Source organism: Crassostrea angulata, chromosome 3 (assembly GCF_025612915.1).
Source record: "Crassostrea angulata isolate pt1a10 chromosome 3, ASM2561291v2, whole genome shotgun sequence".
In the NCBI taxonomy this organism is placed as follows: domain Eukaryota; kingdom Metazoa; phylum Mollusca; class Bivalvia; order Ostreida; family Ostreidae; genus Magallana; species Magallana angulata.
The window spans coordinates 3,973,266-3,999,893 of record NC_069113.1 but is presented as its reverse complement, the minus strand read 5'-3'; the positions used below and the strand labels follow the sequence as shown (position 1 = coordinate 3,999,893).

General features: G+C 30.9%; 1 protein-coding gene across 1 annotated transcript in view; it reads right to left on the bottom strand.

The window, feature by feature from the left end:
• LOC128175597 (uncharacterized) overlaps positions 1–26,628 on the bottom strand; it is an 86,020-nt gene that overhangs the window by 8,933 nt on the left and 50,459 nt on the right. Inside the window, exons 16-33 of the mRNA XM_052841353.1 lie at positions 26,300–26,528; positions 25,815–25,826; positions 19,858–19,868; positions 19,158–19,270; positions 18,114–18,245; positions 17,966–18,018; positions 17,749–17,856; positions 13,609–13,646; positions 13,422–13,519; positions 13,169–13,330; positions 13,005–13,054; positions 12,896–12,918; positions 12,514–12,629; positions 12,244–12,408; positions 11,701–11,770; positions 11,408–11,521; positions 10,414–10,511; positions 10,162–10,323 (exon numbers count right to left, since the gene is read on the bottom strand). Coding sequence (XP_052697313.1) covers positions 10,162–10,323; positions 10,414–10,511; positions 11,408–11,521; positions 11,701–11,770; positions 12,244–12,408; positions 12,514–12,629; positions 12,896–12,918; positions 13,005–13,054; positions 13,169–13,330; positions 13,422–13,519; positions 13,609–13,646; positions 17,749–17,856; positions 17,966–18,018; positions 18,114–18,245; positions 19,158–19,270; positions 19,858–19,868; positions 25,815–25,826; positions 26,300–26,528 — 1,754 coding nt within the window. The remainder of the gene's footprint in view (positions 1–10,161; positions 10,324–10,413; positions 10,512–11,407; positions 11,522–11,700; positions 11,771–12,243; positions 12,409–12,513; positions 12,630–12,895; positions 12,919–13,004; positions 13,055–13,168; positions 13,331–13,421; positions 13,520–13,608; positions 13,647–17,748; positions 17,857–17,965; positions 18,019–18,113; positions 18,246–19,157; positions 19,271–19,857; positions 19,869–25,814; positions 25,827–26,299; positions 26,529–26,628) is intronic.

The following is a 26,628-nucleotide window of genomic DNA, read 5'->3' as shown; positions in this document are numbered from 1 at the left end:
TCAAAATGAATCAAATCTTATTTGGATTTTCCTGTAGAAATAATACCATTCTTATTTCGGAGGGCAAATAACTAAGCATAACTAAGAGTTCAACGCTTCTATGAAACAATCTTTATAACAACTCAATTTGAAAATTGCTCACTTTTAAAACTCTGATATTTTCCTAAGTCAACGCAATTTAAAAAGAAAAGTAATTTGCTGAGATATTGTCGATATTAACGTTTTCTGAAAAGAAATTGTTTAAAGTTAGTCGAAATAATTTTATATTTTGAAAAAAAAAAACGGAGAGGAAGTCTGTGACCTCATTGATAATAATCTCGCACTGATGTGAATATACACTTTTATGTGAATTAACACATTTTCAGTTTAAAACATGTTGCATGCAAAACAACAATATGCGTGTCAAAATTTCAAACACCTGCCATAAGTAGTTGCTGTGAAATTGCAATGAAAAAATAGTATGGATAAACAGGAAGCTAGGATAGTATTCGTACAAAGATGAATTCCATCATATAGCATGCCTAAACAATGAGAGTGCTAAACTAAAAAAAAAAAAACTAAATCCAACACGTCATGTCCAAACAGAGAGGTTACTAAACTTTCAAGCAACTACAAAGAGTAATTGCTGAAAAGAACTGTGACAAAATTTGTTACGGACATATGCACAGACAAACAGGACACTGACGCAGATTCATACAATAATGAATCTAACATTTTGGCATACTAAAACAAAGTGCTTGTTAAAATTTTAAGCATCTGCAAATAGTAGTTTCTGAGAAAGCCCTAACAAAATTTGTTAAGGACAGATTCATGGATAAATAGAAAGTTTATTTCTGATTGGTTATAAATAAATCGCACCATATGGCAGGCTAAATCAAAGTGTGTGCTAAAATTCGCAGCATATGCTAACAGTAGCTATTAAGAAAATTGCAAGAAGAGTATGTTACTGACAGACACAAACACAGTTAAAAACTGTATATTTACACAATAAGACAAACTGATAAGATTTGAAAATAAATTTCAAAGAGCATTTTTTTTTGTCAAAGTGCGTTGCCACAAACCAGGTAAAACTATTTTTTAACAAGGAATCTATGATCCACTTATGTCCACTTGAGTCTAAAAGTAGCATATAGCTTGAGCTATCGAAAAACATCATATAGTCTAAGCCTAAATATGAACACCTTCTGATCCAAATAGGTTACGTACGGTATAAATAAACTATCTATAATAATACATTAAGACACCTTGCCAATAAACTACAAAACGCGCGCACAATAGTAACTGCTTAGAACTTTGGTAATTTCAATACGTGTGATATGTTGTCCGTAAGCTAAAATTTTACTTGATAAAAAATTATTGAGAAATGAATTAAAAAATCTACTTTCATTTTCGATAAACCAGCTCGAAATAGCAGAAATGAGAGTAAGGTGTTGGTCACGCCATGGCAGATCCAAGTCAATTGGAGTTTACATCAATGTATATGCTTGCAATGAATTAATATTGAATGATTACGTAAAGCATGAGTATATTACCTCAGAACCTATTTAGGATATTTATAGAAATTGATTTGACGGATACTGAATAAATAGAAAGAGTCAATTCGTTTCTTGAACGCACAATTTTATCTTTTACAGATAGACGCTTGCACAGCACGACCTCTGGTTAGAAATCGAATAGAACTTTCCAGAACGTGTTTATCAAGGAAAAAAAAAAGGACTACAATACGTGGACCATTTGCATGTGTTTCCAACGAAAACGTGAAAGCCTTAAGATTATCAGAGATTCCACTGACTATAGCCCTCTGCTTTTAACCACTAAATTTGTACGTTGTATTACGTATACATGTATATATAGCCCTGACTTTTTATCTCAGAATTTAAAGGGTTCATATTTCTAAAATAATTATGATCTATCTATGAATGAAGTTTGCATGCATATTATCAGGCATTCGGCGAATTCTACTATTTGCGCACACATTACGATTCACGCTACTTTGTTAACTATGAAGTGACAGCTTAATGTAGATTAAAAATTTCATATTTTGCATTTTTTCTTGAGATTTAAACTTATATACAGTGACATAGTTATTCAATCATACTTAAATACTTAAAAAAATTAATCGGGAAGTACTCTTAACTCGCCTACTATAAAAGTAAAGTTAAGCTACATGTGTATTCGGAAAACAACAAAACATTGCAAATTATGCTATTTAATTCATGTTGTAGTTTCGGTATAACATTAAATTATTTTATAATATTGATAGTTCATATCACATGCCAATCAATTCTTTAAAAGGAATACTTTGTTTCTGTTACCGACAACATTACAATTACAGCGCCTTTGAACTTATGCACACATATGGCACGGAATCCCGATCCCGATTCAGATAAACGTTCTCTGAGCTACCCACTACGCACAGGAACCAGGCTAGCTCATGCACAGGCTGAATTTTCCCCATAGCAAGCGGTTTAACCTCGCTTATATATTTTCTGCGTGGACCTCAGGGTCCACGCAATTAATTTGAAAGTATTTTAACTTGGAAAAACTTTCCATGACGGGTCCTGAGAAGCGCGGCTAGACTAATTAAGCCCTTGACATATTGTCACTATTTTGAGCAACAATAGAGTACGAATTCAATCATCACACTTATTCGGGATTCATCGTAGATATAGTTTTAGACTCTCTTCCTTCTTCTCAGCAAATGGCCTAACGCGGCGATTGCTTTGAGCATGTTCATATCAATTGTGCCAACAGTACGATTTTTAAGTACTTGTAGACTTTCGCACGACACTCGCACAACACTCGTTCACATAGTCGCAATAAATCTACATTCGTAGGAAACTCACGAAACTTCGTAGTACTTACGATGCTACGAATATCCTACGATCTACCCTGAGTATTCTACTTGAGTCACTCCGACTGTCCTCCGAGTGAATGGGAATGTAGTTCGATTTGATGGAAAACAGGCGATAAGGGGCGAGAGCAATACGAGAACCTTGCGAGTGATCTTCGAGTTAGTACGAAAATACAAGACTAGTTAGTGTTTAGCAATGGTATTCCTTTTTTTATTACTAAGTGCATCGTTTAGTAATTATGTACGTTTATTAAAGAATCATTTCTTTTGAAATTTTACATATACTTGTAATTTTTTCATTCTGTAAAAATGAATTTTGTTCTCCATTGATAATCTCATTCAGAAAATAGATCAACATTACTGCTGCCTTTTTAAGAGAATTTGTATCTTTAAAGATACAAATTCTCTTAAAAATGCAATAGAAATAATTAATGATTTCAGTGAAATGGCTGGACCGAAATTAAACTTCGGAAAAACGGAATGTCTTTTAAAAGGGTCTTTTATTGAAATATATTCGAATGATAATTCAATACATGGAGTTAAAATAAATAAAAATTGTGTTAAGTCTTTGGGAATATATCTTGGTCATAACTATAAAGAATGCTATGAAAAAAATTGGACCAGCAAATTAGAAAAGTTAGAACGAATTCTAAGCGTTTGGAAAAGAAGAAATTTAACAATATTTGGTAAATGCACAGTTGTTAACACATTAGCAATATCAAAACTTGTATATAATGCCTTTATACTATCTAACCCAGATACTGGATTTTTTAAAGATGTGACAAAACTCATTTTCAATTTTTTGTGGAAGAAAAAAGATAGAATTAAAAGAAACACCCTTATTGGCGAAATTGAAGAAGGGGGTATTGGGATTGTAGATATAGAGAGTAAAGAGCTAGAGCCACGAAGCATCAAAATGTGCCTTAAAATTTTCACAAAACTCAAGTTTGAAACAATACAAATTGTAATTACTTATAATGTAGGGCACAATATTCTGCATCTATGCATATGATTTTTTTTCACTTCGGCCCCACCGTTTAGCACATGCGCATCATCAAACATACAATGATCGTTAAAAATAGCTGAAAATTGTAGATTTTACTGCAGTATTTCCCAATTTTGAATGTGGCCACACTTGAGTACCTCTTTGAAACTTTTAAAACTGAGAGATATTGCATAAATGCTTCTGCCTGCACAATTTCGTAGAGGTACTCAGGTGTGGCCAATGTGTATTTTAAATTTTGAAAATTTTAGTAACAGATAATAAAAAACAGACCACTCTATTTTAGGGTGATTATTTGCTTCCTTTTTATTGAAATAGCAGAATTTAATTCATAATGATAAAGAATTATTTGTGATTATTTACAAAATCCTTATTTTATTAAATATTTGAGGAAGAATTGCATATAAACTGAACTTTACCATGTTTTATCTAGTAATTTTATACTGTGGATTCATGCTTACAACGTGCATCATCAATGACGTCATAGTTTGACGTTTGCGACGTCAGTTGAATCTGTACATGGAATCTTGAGTTCTTTCAGTATTTTGCCAATAGAATTTACCAGTAAAGTCTGCATTTTTAAAAAGCATTATTTCTATGTACCACGGTAATATTCAATTTCAGTAGAGTATGAGATACATGAACATTGCTAACAAACAGAAAAAATTAAATTGGCAAAGTTAACATTGTACGTACGTAAGTAAATATATATTCCTATACCTTTATAATTTTAGAATAAGCGATAGCATGTATAAGTAGCTAGTTGTGGGTTTTTTGTCAAACGGTGAAATGCATTAAACGAAAGGAAAGATGCAAGCGATTTTTTTTTTTACACAAGTACGTGTTCCTGAATACCGCGGGAGAAAGACAGTCGACATCACGTGTAAACATGTAGGCCTACATATATGATAAACTTAACTTATTCCGTCAAAAAACTTGATAATTTAATTCCTAAGTACAGCTGTAATTGAATATTAAGCCATCGCCCGTTGTATAAAAACATTTTGCCAATGCATACGTCTTTTCTTTATCAGCCACTGTTGATCAGTGTTGATTCGTCGCGTGGTCAATGTATTTCCGGTGAACCGTTACATGCAGTTACACTTCTTTCTTAAAAGATCGATTGTGTCCGTTTCGATGAAGACGGCTTTTGGTAAACACAGCTTAGAATACTTTATTAGCATGTGCACTCTATAGAAGTCTTATCCTAATTGCGATGTCTTTGTTGATCATTTGTCCAATAAAATAAAAAATGCACCCTAAACGTGTGTACATCGGTGACTTACTTTTGCCTATAAAATTCTCGATTGAAATTATCTTTGATCAATTCATGCGTATTAAATCTAATTAAAGTTTTTCTTGTATTGCATATAAAAATAAATTCAGATTGCCGGGCCCTTTCTTTAAAAAAAAAGGCGATGAGTACAGAGAGATTTAAAACGGTATTTGTTTCCATTCAACCACCCCCCCCTTCCCTACCCTCTAAAAAAATGGATTTACGGCCGGGTTCATTACAAATCTATATAAATGATAACACAAATTCTACATGCTTGCTATGAATTCGACTTTTCAAGACAATTTTACGACATTATTTATGTGCTACTACTTGATGTTTTAAATAAAAATGTTCATTTTAACCTATCTGTGAATGAATAGACGTTATGGCATTTATAAGGAATAATTAACTCATGAGAATATTTTTAAAGAAATCGATATTCTTTTTTCAGTTAATTAATGAACATTAAAACACTGCTGTAATGTCATTCCCTTGTTCCAGCAGTCAAAATTTTTACTTGTGACAGTCCGATTATTAAAGAGCTTCTTAATAATACTATTATTCTTTAAAATCGGACTGTCTCAGGAATCAACAATGATATTCAATGGAGTGATTTAAGTACGATATATGCCTAAAACACTTATGTATCAAAAATATCACAGTTATCGGCCCTATAACGGTCCTCGAAACTGTTTTATATTATTTCATACAGAACTGCTTTCGGCATACTAGTATATCCATTACATATACACAGTCGCTAAAAGGTTTTATTTTTCACTTGAACAGTTCGTGAACGGTGAGCGCACAGTGAGTGCACTCTAAACGAACGCGGTGAGTGCACACTGAGCCGAATTTGGATAGCGCTTATGAACGGTGAACTGTGAGTGAACGCAGAGCGCAAACGCAAGCGCAAAGTGAACGTTGAACGATATATGTACTCTATGTGAACGCAAGATAAACGATTTATTCGGAGTGCCCTGGGAGGTAATTTTCGTTGGTAATCAGGAAATAATAACAATAAACTACATGTTTGTATTGTTATAAGCCTAAATATCATATTATCTGACTAAACAATAAGTGAACACAAAACGAACGCAGTGAGCGCAAGGCGAAATCTTTGTGAACGCACGGTGGGCGTTTTGTGAACGATGAGCGGGAACGGAGCGGAGAGCGCAAGTGAACGCAAGGTGAGCGCACATGAACGCACGGTGATCCCACGGGAAAATGGGAAAATAAAACATTTCAAAGGATTGAACCCTGGCATCTAACTGCTGTAAAGCACCAGGATTGGGTGAAAATATTGAAGCCTTGAAACAAGTAAAATAATCATGAAAATAATGTACACAGACTTTTACAGTAATGCATCAAAATTCGAGATTACATATATCTCTATTAAATTCAATTACCGTATCTCTGTCATATTTATATATTTAATTTTAATAATTTGTTATTACATTGGTAGAATTCAATGATTAATCCTCAGTTATACACTGCGCATCATCAGCATTACTTCAGGCAGTTTCAAATTGCAGAAAAAAAGAACTTTTAACACGCCGACATATTTAAATGTACCGCAGTTATATTGACCTTCAGCACTGGTACCTGTAATATTTTTGAAACTTTATTGTAAAAAAGCTTTTCATGGTATTTTCATCAATAAATTGATTTTCATAAATTAATTATAATGTCTACATGATAATTTTATTTGTTTTTTTTTGTTTATTTCATTAGATTCAAGTCATACGTAGTTTTATCATTTCGTGACGTTACTTAACAAAAATGACGTCTGTTCTACATTTTTCATCAAAACAATGCCATATTGTAAACTCCGTTTATAAAAAAGTACGAAAAAAGAAAAAACAGTTATGAAAAGCTAAGATTCTACCCTATATTATACCAAAATATGGTAATTTTTAATGATAGGGCAATTTTTGATGCTTCGTGGCTCTAGCTCTTTCTAGCTGCTAAGGCATCTTGGATTTCACGTATTTTAGACGACAGAAGCATTACATTTAGAACCCTGTCTGATATTCTTGATAAAACAAATCTCTCAATCTATGATGTGTTAAAAACAAGTGATTGTAAACATAGTAAATCAGACTTTTTTATAATGACAAAACTTCCACACTTTTATGTTGAAGTTTTTATTGCTCTAAACAAATGTAAAAAATTGAGACATGTAAATCATCTGAAGAGAGATGAATTCTTAACAGAATTTATCTGGAATAATAATCTTTTTACTTACAAATCAAAACCATTGTGCTTTGAAAATTGGATCAAAAGTGGTATTTTATATGTGAAAGATATTTTTGATGCAGATGGGAATTTGTATGACATAAATTATTTTTCTAGCATCATGAAAAAGAAAAATAATATTTTTTGTGAGTATATTATACTTAGAACGTGTTTTAAGAATTGCATAGAAATATTTGATTGTTCTTATGCAAAATACATTAATATACAACAAAATACTAGGTTTATCTTTAAAGATGGCCTTAGAAGAACTATAGAATGTTTAAAGAGTAACTTTTATTATTCTACTTTTGTAAATATGAAATTTAAGAGATCTGTATATGAAAACAGATGGAACAAATTGTTTGGTATGTCGGCTGGAATTATTTGGAAAAATATATATAATCAAAAAATAAAATGCATATATGATAAGAAAGTTGCTGAATTCAATTATAAGTTATTAAACAGTGTACTTAACAATAATTTAAGTGTTAGTAAGTGGAACAAAGATGTATCAGCCGAATGTGAATGTTGTCAAACAGTTGAAGACTGTGAACATCTTTTATTTAGTTGTAAATTAGTAAACATATATGGCAAGAAGTGGGAAATTTCTTTAATTTTGGAATATCATGGAAGATAATAGTATTAGGGTTCCATTATGAAAATAATGTCAAAACTAGAAGGTTGAATAATATTTTGTCATTTATCTGCTTTTTAATTTATAAATACAAAATGTCTTGTAGAATAAATCAAGAAAGAATGTCAAAAGAAAATTTAAAATATTTTGTGAAAAATAACTTAATTGTGGAAAATTGTGTTCTTAAAAAAGCTGGAAGTATTACATGTTCTGATGATATGTACTATACTTTAAGTAATTATATTATGTAACTTCATACATTCATCAATTTTTATTCCACATTCTGGGGGTTGCAGTCCTCCAGTTGGAAGACAAGGGGTTCAAAGGACTACGGAGTGGACTATGTGTGTGAATCCGTTGTCTCTTGTCTTTGTGGAAAAGATTGTATATATACATTATATCTTGTAATACTAATGTTTAAGCTATATTTGATATTGTATTTCTGTTGAAATTTGAAATAAATTATGGAAAATTTAAAAAAAAAAAAAAAAAAAAAAATTACTGCTGCCACTTTCATGATATCTTAACAATTCATTACTTAAAACAATATCACGATCTTCATTTCGTTTATAAATACAGTAATAAACGTCCGTCAGCAAATTATGAAAATGTTACTCACAATTGAAAACATTGTGACAATATGTATTTTGTTGGTAATCTTAAATAACAAATTTACTTCTACCTGTACTTGTTTTCATACATCTTTTATAATCTACATGTATATGAGTATTACTCTGATTGCATTGTTCATCTTATATTTGAAATTAAAACTTATTTCAAGGTAAGTATTTTATGCAAAATGCATTCATTAATTTGTTTAATACTCACTTTATAAATTAACACTCCAGATATATAATCGTAAATACTGGAATTTATTCGTGGTGATATCGTGCATCAATCGTACAATATCGTACTCAATCGTAAGAGTATCGTAAAAAATCGTCTTCCATCCAACCTGCTAATAGGAAGATCTCATGGCGTTCGTTATTTAATCGCCGAAATTCGTACATAAATCGCCACAATTCGTCCTGTTATCGATCAAACATCGTAAATTGTCGAGCAGACATAGTAATCGAGCCTACTAGATTCGAAAAAATCACCTATTATAGAATCATCGCGAGACTGACCTGGCGAATAATGGCGATTTTTAACTTTGAGTAATTTGTAGGCAATCGTAGTATAAATCGTGACAGTGTGACAGGGGCTTAACATCAGAGCAGAATGTGAAGGGTGAGTTAACTACTGGGCAGATACTTTACAACTAACAATTTTGGTTTAAATATGCAAATAAATATGCATCCAACAGCGTTTTTTTTTATATTTCATATATTTTAAAGACCACAGATTGGTAGTAAACCTAATACATTAAATTGTACACAATGAACAGATAATGTTTTACTTTGATCTTTATTTATAAAAGATGCATGCAATATTTTTTTTTCTTCAAATCGGTTTTTAAAATCTTTTTTAAAAGTGACAAATATTATAGTAAAATTTTACATAGGGAACAAATTTAGACAAATAGCACACTGTAGCTAAATACCGACTCACTGGATTAAAATAAAATAAAAAAGTATGCTTTTTTTCCAAGTTAGCGGCAAAAAAACCGTACATGTATTCAGTTTATATTTTTCATTCCTGCCCTTTCCTCTAAATTTCCAGCCATGCTGTTTTTTTCATTTCAATTTTAAAGATTATGTTATGAAAGTATTTAAGAAGACAATTGACATAGTATTCTGTAGAGTCATATTAAGCATTATATCATTTTTTGTGTAAAGTGTTGATTCCTGCGTTGAGCTGGATATCACTATTTTAATCATGCACTATCATTTTGAAAATGCCTATGTTAAATGTTGATATAACTATATTTTTTGTAAAAGCACGTCTTTTCTTAAATTGTACCGCCTAGTATATAACTTATAATTTATACCACCTTAAAGTTCGTTACCAAGAACCGCTTTATTGCAGATTTGGTTTATGGCTTTTTTAGATGGTCGGGGTTTTTATTATTGTCATTTTTCATGGGAATTGACTGGATGGTTTTGCCGAAAAGACCAAATATAAATATATATAGTCGAACTGACAACACACGTTACTTCTGCATTGATCTTCAGTGAACTTTCATTTTATAGGAAGGCAATTATTTGTAGTAATCTCACCCATCAGACGATTTTAGAGATAGACAAAATTCGTCTATTCCAGATATATTGTGTATAATTGTAGCTTTTCCACTGCAGTCCGATGATTCTAATATCACAGAATTCGTGAGATGTACACTGCTAAAGTTTGCCCCGGTCCATAAAAGATGAAACCCACAGGAGCTGAAAAAAGTGTGAAAACTCTAAAAACTGCTTTCACTTAGTGTTTATTTTTCAGAACATGCTTGCTGTGTAAATAAATAAAACAAAAACCTGTCTGTGTTTGTTACAGAATATGGTATCACACATTCTTGTCGAAGTGGGCATCTAATCAATTTTGGCAATACAAAGTCTCCAAACAGAGGTGTAAGCTGAAATTAATGATAGTAATAACATTTAAACAATAAACAGGCTTTCATTCTACAAAGCTTTATCAAAGAAAAATGACAATAACGATTTGCTTTGATTTAACTTGCTCAACATGACAATTAAAACATTCGTCTATGACCTTACCTGCGATGTCAAATAGTTACTTATTCCTTGGGCTAATCCAAAATCTAAAATACATTGGTAACGATGTGAACAAGAATCAACACTTGTAACATAAAGGCTTCTTTGTTTGGTTTCAGGTAAAAATAAAGGGGTTCGATCATCATTTGGTAAATCTTTCAATGAATGATGATTGATTTAATCACTATAACTCTGTGCATTATGTTTTCAAAAGGTTTAATTCTGATTAATTTCAAGAGACATTTGCGTCATTGTTTGTGTCACAAACTTTGAGAAATTCATTTACAACTTAAATTATCTTGTATAGGCAATTATGTACATAAAATAGCAACCAGTTTTATTTATACCTGCCTTATTCTTTTTAAACCACTTTTATTACAGCAGAAGTTGAAATAAATTTAAAAAAGAGACATTTTATGAAGGAAAAAAGACTGATTAAAGTTTGTTAAAATATGTTATTGTAACCGGCAGCTTGGAGAAAATAAAAAATCGTTTTTTATTTCATAGGTATTTTTCTTCACAAAGCTTCATTTTCTACAGTAATTGTAATTGAAACATTTTTACTATATCATTTTTGAGTTACAAAGTCATTATTTTAGTTTATTAGAAAAAAAACTAGTTAATATTTTAATATTTCCACTCGTATAAATTTGAAAGCTGGTAACCTTTATTGTTCAATTTTTTTTAAAATCAAATAATAATGAATAACATTAAATCAACAGGATTAAGGTTTCCTTTTAATATTGCCTGGACAAACCTTTGGAACAATTTTCGCTCGAAAATCCTGATCGACACAAGCATCGGGAAACAGGGGAGCTTCCATCACAGAATCCGTTGTGCTGACAAGACATTCCAGCACAAGGACCTTGACCTGTAATACATTGTAATCAATTTTTTATAAAACATATTTGTTTACGATGATATTGATTGTTATGCATAAATTTTTGTTAATTTCATAACATGAGAAACTATATTTCGAATACTACAAAATTATTAAAATTAAAATCCTTAATTATGTTCGATCGCATTGCCTAAAATTTAGAATAATACTGTGGTAAAACCTTCCAATTCCTGTTGGAAACTAATAAGGAAGCAGCGCTTGTCTTCGTACATTTGATATCTGAAATATATATCGAACACTTTTATCATAAATGATTGAAAAAAAAACCTTCAGAGACAGTTAAAAATGTTTAAACAAATGTATACAACACGATAGTATTGATAAATTAAGAGCTAGATTAGTCAAAAGCACAATGGCGAAAATACTGAAAGTCAAAACGAATTTTATTTGCATATATTTTACTTCTGGTAAACTTTTTAGAGAAAACACTGCATACAATATATTAAGGTGATCAACTCTGCGTTAACTTCTAAATTAAAAAAAAGTTAAATGTGTAGAAACAAATCTAAAGTCTAAATTGTGTTAAAACTTTAAACAGAGTAATGTAGATAAACGCAGCATTTTCAAGTCGAAAAGGAGTATATAACATTGTTGGTACTTATTGTGATATTGTATTCAAATTGCGATAGTTTACATATTTGTTGTTAAATTTTGATAAATATTAGAATTTCATTAAACAAAGAAAAACTTACTTTTTTACTTCCGATGCATTACTAGAGAGAGTGAAACAAAGGCGGAGATCAGTGGTGTTTTCTGGTAATATCGATACATCAAAACGGCAAGGCTGATTTACGGTGTCTCTTAAAGGGAAAACATGCACGCCATCCTCGATGTTTTTGTCAGTCAGTAATAACGGACTAAAACGTAACTTTTAAAATTAGATCTTAAAAAGCGTTTTGCCAGATACATGTGTATCACGAGACTGTCAAAGTTATGTTTTAGTTTATGAAAAAATAGCTCACCAATGGTCTACCCCCAATTTGTTTTTTCCCCATATGTTTATATAACACTGTTCGTTGACAACACATTGCATATTTGTGGAGTCAGGAGGAGTAGGGTGTACAAAATGTGGGAACAACTGGAAAATCAATTATCAATTAATTGTTGTTTTCAATCGACAGTATACCGAAGTACGCGACGTTTATTACCAAAATCAATTCGTGGTAAACCGAATTTTGTCAATGAATTATATATTGTCCTTTGTCTCTAAGAAATTATCATTTTCATCGATCTAAGGCCGCTAAACAATATTCAATATCATAGTATCGAGCTCGTTGATATTTTAATAAACAGAAAAAGTGTTTCTTATATTTTCGAAAATTTTTCTTCTTTCAAACGCATTACCTTTTGAGGCGCAAAGTACTGTCCTGCAACATACAACAAACATGACTTATTTTTCTAGAATAACTATCGAGTTTAATTTGTACAAAGGAGGGATTCAAAACATAATTACCTTTTGTAACATTAATTTTGTAACAAAGTTCATCTTCTATTTTGGTTTTTCTGAAATAATAAATTTAAGTTAATAAATGGTCTTGGAATCTTTTATTAGAGCAAATATTGTTCTTAATGAAATAAAAGATTAAAGAAAATTGATAGATATTCTTAAATATTTACTGCAGAGATTCGAAAGAGTCTACACATATCAATTTCATTCCTAGTTCATGACCAATCACCGTCAAGGTTCCATGAACTATTCCTTCTTGGTTTGCTGATGGTTCCAAAATAAGAGATTTAAATTCAAACGTTTCATCCAAACGTCCTAACTCTATATGAGACCTTAACGAAAGGAAACGGTATTAAACATTATACTAGTTGAAAAACTTGTATATAGAAAAAAACAACGATTTATAGTTCATCATATACTCACTTGCTAGTAATATATTTGTAAACACTAAATGGAATAGAACATGGTTCGTTGATATAGCATGTTAGAACATCGATTTGGCTCATCATTGTAAAATGCCCCTATCAAACAAAATAAATTTAATCATTATATAAATGAGCATTCTGTTAAAAATAAAGAACATGCTATGATCACAAATGTAATAACTTACTTCTTTTTTCATTCCATTAGTTATTGTTCGGTAAAGTTCTACAAAATATATTATTTGTTGAATTTACCATAGCTTTTTGGTGATAAATACGTAAGATGAAGCAATCTGTAATATATCTGTATTAACAAGTAGTTACTCTGCTATATGAAAACAATATGCCCATTTGCCACACCGTTACCTAAACCTAAAATTTGCATAGAAAACTAGCATAGTATAACATTGTGGTTCGTGAAAGGTTTTAAAGCACTTTTTTTTTTTTAATTTTTCTATATTGAACTTTGAAACGCCCTAAGGGTCCCAGTATTGGTCTAGGGACCCCAGTTTAACAATTAAAAAATCTGACCTATCTGAAGATGTTTGCAAAGTAATGTCACAAATTGTAGCTTTGCTAAAAATTGTAAACATTTCTCAATATTTTCATTAAACTTTGAACCCCTTTTAGGGCCTCAGTTTAGATCGCTGTATGCTCTTTGTCGAAATCCAGAAAAAACGGAAAACTCCGTAGACAATTAGGTAATTAATTATAGTCTAACGTAATGATAAGTATGAAAAACGTCCGTCAGCATGCGACCCAGTGTTAGATTATATTTGCTGACAAGGTCGTTGTATCGACCATAGAACTGACAAAAAAGATGATTTCAATCATGATTTTAGACAGTCCTTTCTTTATGAACTTGTTTGTAAGTAGCTTGCCTCGCGTTAGAAATTGTTCATATACGTAAAGCATGCCCTTGCGTATCGAATTGTAATGGAGACAAAAACTTCATTTGAAGGAAATTAAGATATATTGCCATAAAAGTAGGAAAGTTGATTATAGAAAAATTGTAGTCAAGTTTCATTGAACGGATATGTACTCAAGGAATGGGTACTGTATGTTACCGAAAATGAAACGTGACATTCAAAATTATACTGAAGTTATATGCAATAGATCTAAATTTTAGACACTGCAAATAATAAAAAATCAAAACATTAATATCATAGCACAGGCGTAACCATTTCTTGGTATGAGATACTACAGAAGTAAAAAGGTACTTGCTTTGATCACATGTAGAGCCAACATATCCCGGTCGACACAGGCAATTTGTTTCATTAAATGTTATAAAACAGAAGGCATCATTCTCGCAGTCAAAATTGCTGGTACAATATCCTTTGAAAGTATAGAGAGTATTAATTATTAAAGATACACGGTCGGTGATCGATATATTAAGACAATTGGCTACGTCCTTACTATCATTGCAATTCTAGTAAAACAATTAGTTCAACAAGTTTAGCTTTGATATTCTTTAGAAAAAAAGTTCAAAGATTTTTTTGTTTCAGTGGCTTAGAGCCCATATAAGGGATCTTCCTGGTCCAAAGTGATTATGTTTTGAACAAATCTTAATCTACCATATACACTAGACAAAATTGCTAACGCACATTTTAGATAAAATAACATTTACATCCTAAAATTTTCAAAGATGCATTTAATGTTAAAAAAGGTGACCTTGATTATAAGTAAGACATTTAAATGCCCCAACGGATAAATAGATGAAATGTTAACCGAAGTGAAACTGTTCTTTAGAAATGCTCAAATCGTGCTCACAATTCCTTAGGAAATTTGTACAAACCGGAAGTGTGAGGGACCGAGCAAGAATTCCAAAGTGCCGCGTAACTACTAGGAGACAAGACAGACAAATGCATTTATCCGTGCAAATAGAGACCACACCCGATATTGATATGTGAATCACATAATGGGGGGTACAAATGTTTCATAAACAGTAATCAAAGCAACTGGTCAATAAGTTTGCAACAAATGATGTTTCATTTTCTGAATTATAATAAACTATTAAAATAATATACTAATCGATCTTTGTTGCGTTCAGATCTAAAACAATCAAAGAAATACATGTAGTAAGTGGTGCGTTAGCAATTTTGCCTAGTATACAATGGTAACAACATTATTGTTGACAAACGATATGCATGATTCTGATACACGAACGATCACGCACGATACATGAACGATAACACAGGATACATGGACGATCCCTAACTTACTTATTTATAACGATACACGATGATAACAATAAAAAAAACCCGAACTATTCTACACCATTATACACGCAAAATCAAAAATAAATTTTAAAGTTAATATCAAGAAACGTTTTGCTTTAATTTTAATTTCAATGTTTGATTATTGAAAAGCGACATGTACCCATGCATTGTTTCATTCTTACGAGATAAGATATGATTCACACACTATGTAACTGTGTTGGCTCCACAGCGAATATATTTAGTTCTATCATTAGTTAAAGAAAATTAGGTGTAAAGAAGTGAAAATAATACATGATCCTCACCAATCTAATCCAATTCCCTAAGTATGATTTAATAGTGAGAGATACTGGTAAATTCGTTACCTTGTTCAGAAAATTTCGATTTATACATTCCGTATCTCCAAAATAAACTGTTTAAAATCGATTAAATTTCATTTATTTTAAATCTGAAAGGGTCTCAATAAATATGATTTGTAATGACTATTCATACAAATTAACGGAGAGGGATGCATATTGTTTTTTGATATCATTTGAAAGAAAACTATAATCCTTTTAATTTTAATCGGGGAATAGATAAGCTTGACCGCTTTCATTCAACGTGTCTCTCTTGCTTGACGCTAATATGATTATAAATATGTGTCAAGATACGACGGATGCTTGATAGAAACTGCTTACAAAATCATGCTAAACTAATACAACCGATTAAAGGATTAAATGAGCTGTTGAAATACTATTTAACGATAAAATATTTTTAAAAAGATTACCGCTGACATGAACATTAATGTATGTAAAGAAGTGTCAATATTCTTCTATAAAAAAAGGTTTTAAAGTCAAATTGTTGTGTTGTTTTAATAACTACTTGTCGTTGTTTTCGAATAAATATAAATAAATACCGGCACTAGGTAAACATTACAAAAAAAGACAAAATAAACCAAAAAAAAAAAAAGAAAAAGACAAAACAAAAAAACAAAAAAAAAAAAAAAAAAACCATATTAAACAAAAACACACGACCACGCACGATCATACACGGTAAAAGACGCAAAATAGGGTTTATTTTGTAAATAAAGCAATTTATGTTAATCCTTAATTTGTTAATCGTTATAACTTATGTTTTTGATTACATACCATATTATTATACTTGTGTAACATTTATGGGGACTTGCATAATTTTTTTTATTGTTGTACATCACCGTGTTTATCCGGTCTTAAAGAATTACCGTATGCAAATTCTATGATCGATCAGCCAATCAGAAAGCCGCACACTCGGGGGCTATTTTTACATTCTTTGTTTGTGCTAGGGGAAGCTGCACAGATATTGTTAATCGTTCAAGACAGAGCTTTATTTTTATTTTCATGCTTGTGAATGGGTGGAATTTGAAATAATACTAAGATACTATCTGGATACAATGATCATTCGTCCTTCGGGACTTTCAGGTCAGTATTTTTGACTCTTTTACTCGATCCAACATCCTGGCGTGTGTTTACTAGTATCTCTTTTACCAAGATGGCGGGAACATCGAGGGAGAATGGTCGAGACCCCTGCGTGTAACTTTGGTGGGTCATTCCTTCATACGTCGCCTCGAGTGGTGCTTCAACCTTTCAGGTTGATGGCCTTTTTTATGCACCACTTTTGTTTCCATTGTATTTCATTAATGGTAGTTTTTCAGCATGTGAACTAGTTTTAGCAATTTTGCGGCGGGAGACCCCTCTTGTTCAATACTCTCCAATTTGTTTTCTTTTCAAATGTTTGTGGATCTTCCAGCCACTTTTGTTTATGTTTATATGTTCTATAATTTTTGCGTCATTTTTAAATAAATGACAATATTTTAACAATCAAGAGGTGTAACTGTCTTTATTGAAATAAAAAAAAAAAAACAAGCGTCAATGTTGCCTTGAAAAGTAAAGAAGGGGTTTAACATAAATTGTTTTTTTTCTGATGCAGGTACGATCCCGCACGTTACACGAACGATAACTTAAGATACACAAACATTTTAATACGATTGGCTTGTCAACAGTAACGTTGTTAACACTGTACCAAAGACGTATGTAAAGATTTGCTAATGAGATATTTATGAGCCTAGTTTGTATGATAATATATCAAGATACGCACTGTTTTCACAATACCTTCCCCAGTTTCCTTGTTGACAGTGGCATTTTAGATGTCCCGTAATTGTGGTCTGACAGTAAGCATTATTAACGCAAGGATTTGTTGAACATTCTATTGATAACGGTGAAATGAAGATTAAGAATGAAAAACGGTGTGATGATAATGTCTGAACAATGAAAAATTATTGAAAGCATCACATATTTTGATTTTTTGAACTTACTGTCAGTGATGTCATTGGTTTGGACTTTGTAACAACGTGATTCACCTTTGGTGCTTTAATAATCAATTAATTGAAATAAGAGAAACATTTCAATTTATTTCAAAATATAGGTTCTCACAATTACTGTTGAATACTTATTTTTACGTACCATAGCATAAAACACACCGTATTGCTACCACAAGCTGATGTGTTAGTGTAAACTACCTCGTATCGACATAGCCCCGTGTTCAGTTCCGGAGTATATATGCCAGTATATTCATCATGTGTAATCAAACTTGGGCTTAAATCAAAACATTAAAAAAGATGACGTAATCAGTTGAAATATTTCATTTTTGATTAAAGACTTAAACACATATGTTATCACCAAAACCATGTCCTTTAAGTACATTTTATTTAAATATTTATGGATTTTCGAAGTGTAGAGCGCAAAACTGTCCTTCTTTATATAATATCTTGCATCATAGAAAACCATGGTGCTTGGGTAAACAGGCACACGATTATTTTTCAGTAAAAACGTGAAACAAATTTCTCGAAGCATTGCTGAGCATTAATAATGTTATTAATTTAATTTTACACTCTCAGATTGTTCAGGTGAACTTAAAGTGAGAAAAAGCCCCTGTCAATCATAGTTTTAAAATTAATTTTCATAAAATCTTGTTTTATTACCATTTTAATTTTAAGTTTGTTCTTCTTTTACCATTGAAAGATTTTTTTAAAAATTCCAAGATTTAAGAAAGAAAAAAATGTACATTTTCCATTAGAATTTATAAAGTTCTCGACTGAAACATATTGTAGTCTTCCTCTATATTTCTATAATAAACATGTAACCAGCATTAAGATATATATTCTTACCACAGATCATAGTTTTAACGAAAAAATATTTACCCAGGAATTAAGTAAAAAACTGTCATTGATATTTGAACAAACTCAAAAGTCTCTGACTAAAGGCTGCATTTTTTCAAGATTTTGTTTTATGGAGGACGAAAATGTTAAAAGTTTACAATATTTTAATTTTATATGTGTATTGTGCAAGTAAATTAATATACAGATATTTATTATATGTATCACCTTGTTAAATGTTGAATTGGGTTGTCGTTAAGGAATTAAAAGCATTAAGCCCCAAAATACTGTGGGTTTTGTTAGTGTTTTCATTGCAATACTTTTTAATAATTGAAATAAACAATTTTTTTACCATGATTCATTTGCTTCTGCATACATATAAAAATGACAGGGCTTTCCTTTTTTGCATCCAATTACGGACTCCCGTTGAGGTGTTTGTGAGGAAAACGAGCAACCAGGATATATCTTGACACACAAAATCACAATATAGCGTTAAAATACTATTTAATTTTTGTGTAAAAATCATTCTTTGGATTAAAATATTTTTAAGGTGATTTCATGATAAAAATGATTAATCAAAGATAACATTTATTGTATCACCCAAATATTTTATCTAAAATGTAAATGTACAGGTTAAAAACATACATCATGCTTCTGTTTCATTCCATCGTGTGAGAATATATGTAAAGACGTTAACCTTTTCATATATTACTTATTAGTCGATTTATGTCATTAACTAAACAAATTGTCCTTGTTGAACAATTGCACATATTTGAAACGTAAATTTTTGAAAATTTAAGTTTTGCATTGATTTTACATTTTGTTGAAATTGCACAAAAGCTATATATTTTTGTCTTCATTTTTATATTGTCATCATGTATTCTTCTGATTTTGTTAACTATTCATAATAATAGGGTTACAAACTCCATGTTTTATACATCAAATATTATATCACATATTGGCACAAAGTGAAAAAATATTAAACGATAATTTGAACAGCTTAAAAATACTCATTTTGAAGGAAAGTCTGAAATGAAATTAATGAAAGTTACCTGGTCCATGGCTGCAAATAAAAAGAAAACATAAGATCAATGAATTAATGTTGACGATTTACAAGTGAAAATTTGTAGAAAAGGATCTTACTTTTACCCGGTTGTGGAACAGCTTTCTCGACTAAGTGAAAACACCGTTTGTCAGTTATAGTAAGTCGTCTGTAAAGCGAAATTTATCAAATAAAAGACATGTGTTTAACTCTATATCAATCTAAATTTGATTTTATTCTAAATGATTTTCAAGGCGAAAGTTCCGGATAGCACTTCTAGCTTTGTATACCATAAATTACATGCATGATCAATGTAAAAGGGTATATTAATTTAATGCATTCCAATATTACCGATGCTATCCAAGTCTTTCTAAATGAAGACATTTCTTTGTTGTATTTTTTAAAATTCTCTCTCTGCCATGATCATAATGAAAAATGGTAAAACAGTAGGTCTTTGTTAAATGTAATGAATATATGTTACAAAGATTCGTAGTAAATATTTATAGATATAAAAAATGAATATTTTAATCAAACACCTAATATATTTCGTGATACTTGCAATAGATCACACACTTTATTGCATTGTACTGGTATGGGTGAGCCGACCCTCGATTGGTTAATACATTATTTATTTGTGTAAAATATTTCTATTGTGTTCAATTTCATGTTATTTGAAATATTTTCACCATTAAATATTTAGATTTGCAATCATAATAGTCTATATTTGTTTTAAAAACACCAGATTTCTTAAAATTTCTGATATTTTTTTTTTATTACGGTTCATGCAAAGTATTAGTATAAAAATAAAGTAGTATTATGTTTTATGATGTATGTAGAATATTTAGAAATAACAGGAATTCAATCCGTATCTGTATAGAAGTAGTCCTTTTTCGTTCCTTCAAAAGATACAAACCCTAATTGCATATATTTCCATTCAGATTAAATGAATATGAATCCTATTTAAGAAATATGACCGTTCATATTAATAAACCGTTTTATCGATCAACCAATAATTCATTTAACCAGTGTGATTGAAAAGACCTTGAGAATTTGAGAAAGTAAACATTATTTTAAACATGAGGCCAATGGGCCACATATCGCTCTCCTGAAAAATAGTTCTTGTATCATTCAATTTCAAAGTGATCTTTGAAAAAATATTGTAAAACTTTCATATATTTCAAAATTTTGCCATACATCAAACAATACATAAAAAGAATAAAAAATTCGTATTATAAGATCAAAGATGCTCTAACTGATCAAACTAAATATCCTAGACATCAAAGCATTACAGAGATAACAAAATCTAAAATGAACTGAAATTGAAAGAAGATCACTCTAACCCTCAACGGGGATATGAAGATATGAGGATGCTTACAAAGTAAAAGTAACTAAAGATATCATTGTATTTTCTAAAAACAATTTTCTAAAACATTTTCCCTGTCTCTCTATAAAATTTGAAATATTTCTTGTAAAATTTCAATAAAAAAAAATATGATCAGGATCTCCTTTTTTTCAATCAAGATCGATTCAAATTCGACATACTGCTATTTTTCTAAACTTTTGGATTTTTTTTCTTCAAAATTCTACCTAAATATCATTGTTCATTAGTGCTTTAGATGACAATTATTTTTTGGATTTTATTCATTGATTTAAGAACATATGAAATAACAATACAAATATTCAGAAAATTTGGTAACAATAAGAGTATACAAGATTAAAGACTCGAACAGAATATCTCTGGCATGTTTGCATTCATAATTATATTTCACATCAAATTAGACTGAATTTTTAGCCTTAAAATACTCTATTTACAGTGAAAATGATTTTTCCCAATTTCACTAGTAAAAAAAATATTCATTAAATAATTGAAAGTTGATATTGGCCTCTGTTTTGTATTTCAGTCATTAAATGATTCTTTATCGATATCGACCCAATAAATAACACATTGCAGGTGTGATGAGAACATTAGACATGTTAGATGTTGCATTTTTATCTGTTTTATTTATAAACTGAACTCATAAAAGATGGAAAGTCAAGATATAGTTGATATAGTCTATCAATGATTCCTACTTTTCTTTCCATAATCTTTACTATCTTTTGTTTCTTTTTTTTTTCCTATCTGTGTGTTTGTGAATCAAAACTTCGTAAGAACTAAGGTCCACACCTTTTGAAGGTGTTTGAATTTAGTGATTCTGTGCACCCGATTCTTTGAAGTGTAACTAGTTGATATCGGGATCGAAATTTAAAAAAAAACAACCAAAAAACAAGTCGTTAAATATATTTCCAGATAATTAAGAAAAAGAATAACTAAGATAAACTTATCATGGAAATTTGTTCTCTCTCTTTTTTTGAGACTTATTAAAATTTAGAATCTACACTATCTTAATATAATTGAATAGTAATTTCACAATTTGTAGTAACATTGTTATTCTCGAGAAAAATGTTTTTTAAAAATGTTCCTATTATTTTTAAAAACGAGGCCGAGTACAGAACGAGTACGCACGCCTTCGTGCGGCGTTTCATTTGTATTGTGACGTCATATTTTGCTTTGTTGACGCCATGGCGTGATAGTTTCAACTGCAGATATTCAGCGAAATTTGTTGAAAATAGCTGGTTTGATGCGTAAAATTTATATTATATTGTGGAATAAACATAAAGGCTCGAAGTAAAAGCTATATTTGGGCTCGGGTCGAAAACGTGAAGAGGGTTCAGCAAGCCTAACCCTCTGTCACGTTTTCTTAACCCGCCTAAATATCGCCTAATTCATTTATTTCAAGACATTAACCGTGTATTTTATATAAATGACCCTTGATATGTGATGTGATATATTTATTTATTAATTAAATATGTCTGAATGTTTTAATAATACTATAAATATCACCATTTCCATCTTTGTCAAATAAAAAATAGCCATTATCTGACAAACTGAGAAATTGGGCATACAAAAAATAACTTTGATAAGACCCAGGGAAATAACCAGGAGGTAAAAGGTTTTTTTTTATTTGACCATTTGATGCCTTTTAGCAATAACTTTAATATGTAGAACAGAAAAAGAAATCCTTAGGGCAGAAGTTTAAAAAATGTGCAAAATTGGTACATTTTAACGAGGCCGGGTCTAATTAGTTGTGCCCTAGATTTTTCAATGAAATTTTTTACCTGAATTTCTACTGATATAATTATTATTTTTAGATTAAAAAATAAGACATTTACCACACCGTTTGTTTAGGGGGTCATCTCAAAGTTTGTTAATCTTTAACATAGGACCCTATGGGATTTTGCTTGAAATGTATCAATTTTGCACATTTTTTTAAACTTCTGCCCTAGGGATTTCTTTTTCTGTTCTACATATTAAAGTTATTGGTAAAAGGCATCAAATGGTCAAATAAAAAAAACCTTTTACCTCCTGGTTTGTTCCAGGGGTCTTATCAAAGTTGATTTTTGTATGCCCAATTTCCCAGATTTGTCAGATAATGGCTATTTTTTATTTGACAAAGGCGGAAAAGGTGATCTTTATAGTATTACTAAAGCCTTCAGACATATTTAAGTAATAAAAAAATATATAAAATCACATATTAAGGGTCATTAATATAAAATACATGGTTACTGTGTTGAAATGTATGAATTAAGCTATATTTAGGCGGATTAAGAAAACGTGACAGAGGGTTTGGCCTGCTGAACTCTCTTCACTTTTTCGACCCGAGCCCAAATATTGCTTATACTTCGAGACAGTTATTTTTATTCCACAATATAACATTAATTTTACGCATTAAACGAGCAATTTTCAACAAATTTCGCTGAATATCTGCAGATAAAACTATCACGCCATGGCGTCAAACAAGCAAAAAGATGACGTCACAATACAAATGAAACGCTGCGCAAAAGCGTGCGTACTCGTTCTGTACTCGGCCTCGTTAAGCTAAAGCCCATAGGGTCCTATGTTAAAAATTAACAAACTTTGAGATGACCCCTTAAACAAACGGTGTGGTAAATGTCTTATTTTTTTTTTATCTTAAAATAATAATTACATGTATATCAGTAGAAATTCTTGTAAAAAGTTTCATTTAAAAATCTAGGGCAGAACACCCGGCCTCGTAAAGTCTTTGTTAAACTTTGAACATCTTTAGGGGTCATAGTATTAGTCCGAGGGTGACGGTTTTCACAATTTAGAATCTATACTATATTAGGGTACTTGTTTAGTATTTCACTTATTGTAGCATTGTAGTCCTTGAAAGTACATTTTTAAAACATTTCCTTTATATCTTTCTACGTTATTTTTATCTTTCAGTTTATAAAGTTTGAACCCCTCTTTTGGGTCCCTGTATTGGTCCGGGGATCACGATTTTAACAATTTAGAATCTTTACTATATATACAAGCTGTGGTGTAAACATTGGCATATCTAGTGCAGTGGTTCTCGAGAAGATATTTTAAGACACTCACCCAATTTTCACAGTTTCGCAATTTTTCCCTTTTAAAAGGGCTCTTTTCTTTCATTTTACAATTTAAATTCCCTTTCTCACGAGGATGCTTTAAATACTAAGTTAAATTAAACTTAGATTTCTAGGGAAGAAGTCAAAAATGTGAAAAGTATACAGACGGACGGTGATAAGAAAAGCTTACTTGGAACTTCGGTTCAGGTGAGCTAAAAATCTTATCAAAACCAAAATGACTGACAATGGATGGTTATTTAATCGCATAAGCATACATGACAAAGTTAAAATGATTTTCACAAAAACCCAGTAAAAAATATCAGGAACTATTATTGAACTGAAAGAACTAGAATTTTCATGCATGTACATGATTCATATTCGACTTCAAGTAATTGGCTTAAATGTAAATACTTACGATATCGTTTTTGCTACATTCAGACAAACGTCGTATTCGATGTATTCAGGTGCAGGATTTCTGGTTGGATTATCAACATACACTGTTATTTGATATATATCTGATGAGACGTCTTTCAAAGGTGTAGAAAAAGTAATAATGCGACTATTGGTTTCTGTTTCGTTGAATGATCCTACGTATGGCAAAGAACTGTTAAAGAAAAATAAGGAAATATACATTCAGTACAATAACGTAAATTGCAGAAAAAATGTTTTAAGAAATAGAACAACATGGAAAATGGGAAAATTCAAAAGTTACTTACCCTGATGAGACGTAAATTGGAAAATTACAAATCGTTTGCTCAAAGTCGCATGTTATAACAGATCCTATTTCAGGAGTGGGTGGTGCAAAATACGGCTGTATAAAGACATATTAAAAAAACATTTTTGGCATTAAAACACACAATTCCATTATAAATTCCTCTACAATTACTAAAATAGGCTTACAAGATCGTGGTCATTCGTAACCAATGTGTTTTCTGCAAATCAAAAAAGTATATTACAAATTCATGCTCAAATGCTTTATGATGTTTTAAAGATAAATTGGAAAATTAAATAAAACCCCAATAATTTAAAAACTGATTATTAAGTGTTTACTTGTTTTACATAAACTGTCGTCCTGCATTCCTAAAGCACAAACACATTCATTCTGTACACAAACAGTACTCGAAGTTTTGTCACATCCGGCGGGACAAGATGCTAAAAAAAAACGCATTTTGAATGTTAAATATATACTGGTATTTGATTATAAATAAGTAATTCTTTTAAACTTCAAAATTTAATTTTTTAAGTATTTTTTATCATTTCTACTGAAATTAATGTTTCCTACGATTGAAGACGCATAAATCAATGAGTTGTTGATCGATCGTTTTTTAAACATGTGATTGCCCAAGGCATTATTCCCCATTATTGACTGCCTCTTATCACTATCACCCGTAATAAACATACAGATTTGTAGTTCTTTAGTTTTTATAAAAATACTAAAAATATCAGTGCATTCTAAATTCTACAGATAGAATCTAAAGCATGAAAATATGTAAGAAGAAAAAATGTATAAATATTATCACCGCTACGAAAGTAACCTACCTTGGGGCTCTTCTGAAAAAAAAAAGATTAATATCATTAAATTGTATGATATCAAGAGACAGATTGGAAATCTCTCAAATGAATTAATTTACAAATTCAGCAGACCTGGCAGACATTCAATGATATCTCCATTCTGATGACAAATTTCATGATCATTACATACATTAGGACGGCAAAGGTCGACATCTGTAAAAAATAATTTGTTAATCAGAACTCATAATTACTTTTCATAACAATCAGTAATCGCTGTTGTCAATTACTAATCTTTTTACATATATACTATCTGAAAAAAGAAAATGTGCATTATTTAATATATGAAAAAACATTTAAAAGTTACAATGAACAAATTTTATTTTTTGTAATACTGTTAACACATGTATTCGTAACAACATCTCATAACACATTAATGTCAACGTCGAATAACGTCAATTTCAGCACATTCAAAAGTCACTGTTATTTGAAATTGAATTAACAAAATTAATAACGCGTGTGACCCCCATTTGCGTTCACGCATGCTTGATAGCGACGCCTCATTGATGCCACTAAAGTGTTCAAAAATGGTTGAAGGATGTTGTTCCAGATGTTGGTTAAAGACTGGCCTAAATCAGACAATGTCACTGGCTGGTTCGGTAAACGGCGTATACGTTTTTCCATTTCACCCCAGACGTGCTCGATCGGCGACAAATCCGCTGGCCAAGTCAAGACATCGACATTCTGTTGAACAAACAAGTCCCTGACTAAACGTGCAACGTGTGGCCTTGCGTTGTCTTGCTGCAGAGTGATGTGATTTTGATGTCTCTGTATGAAGGGTACC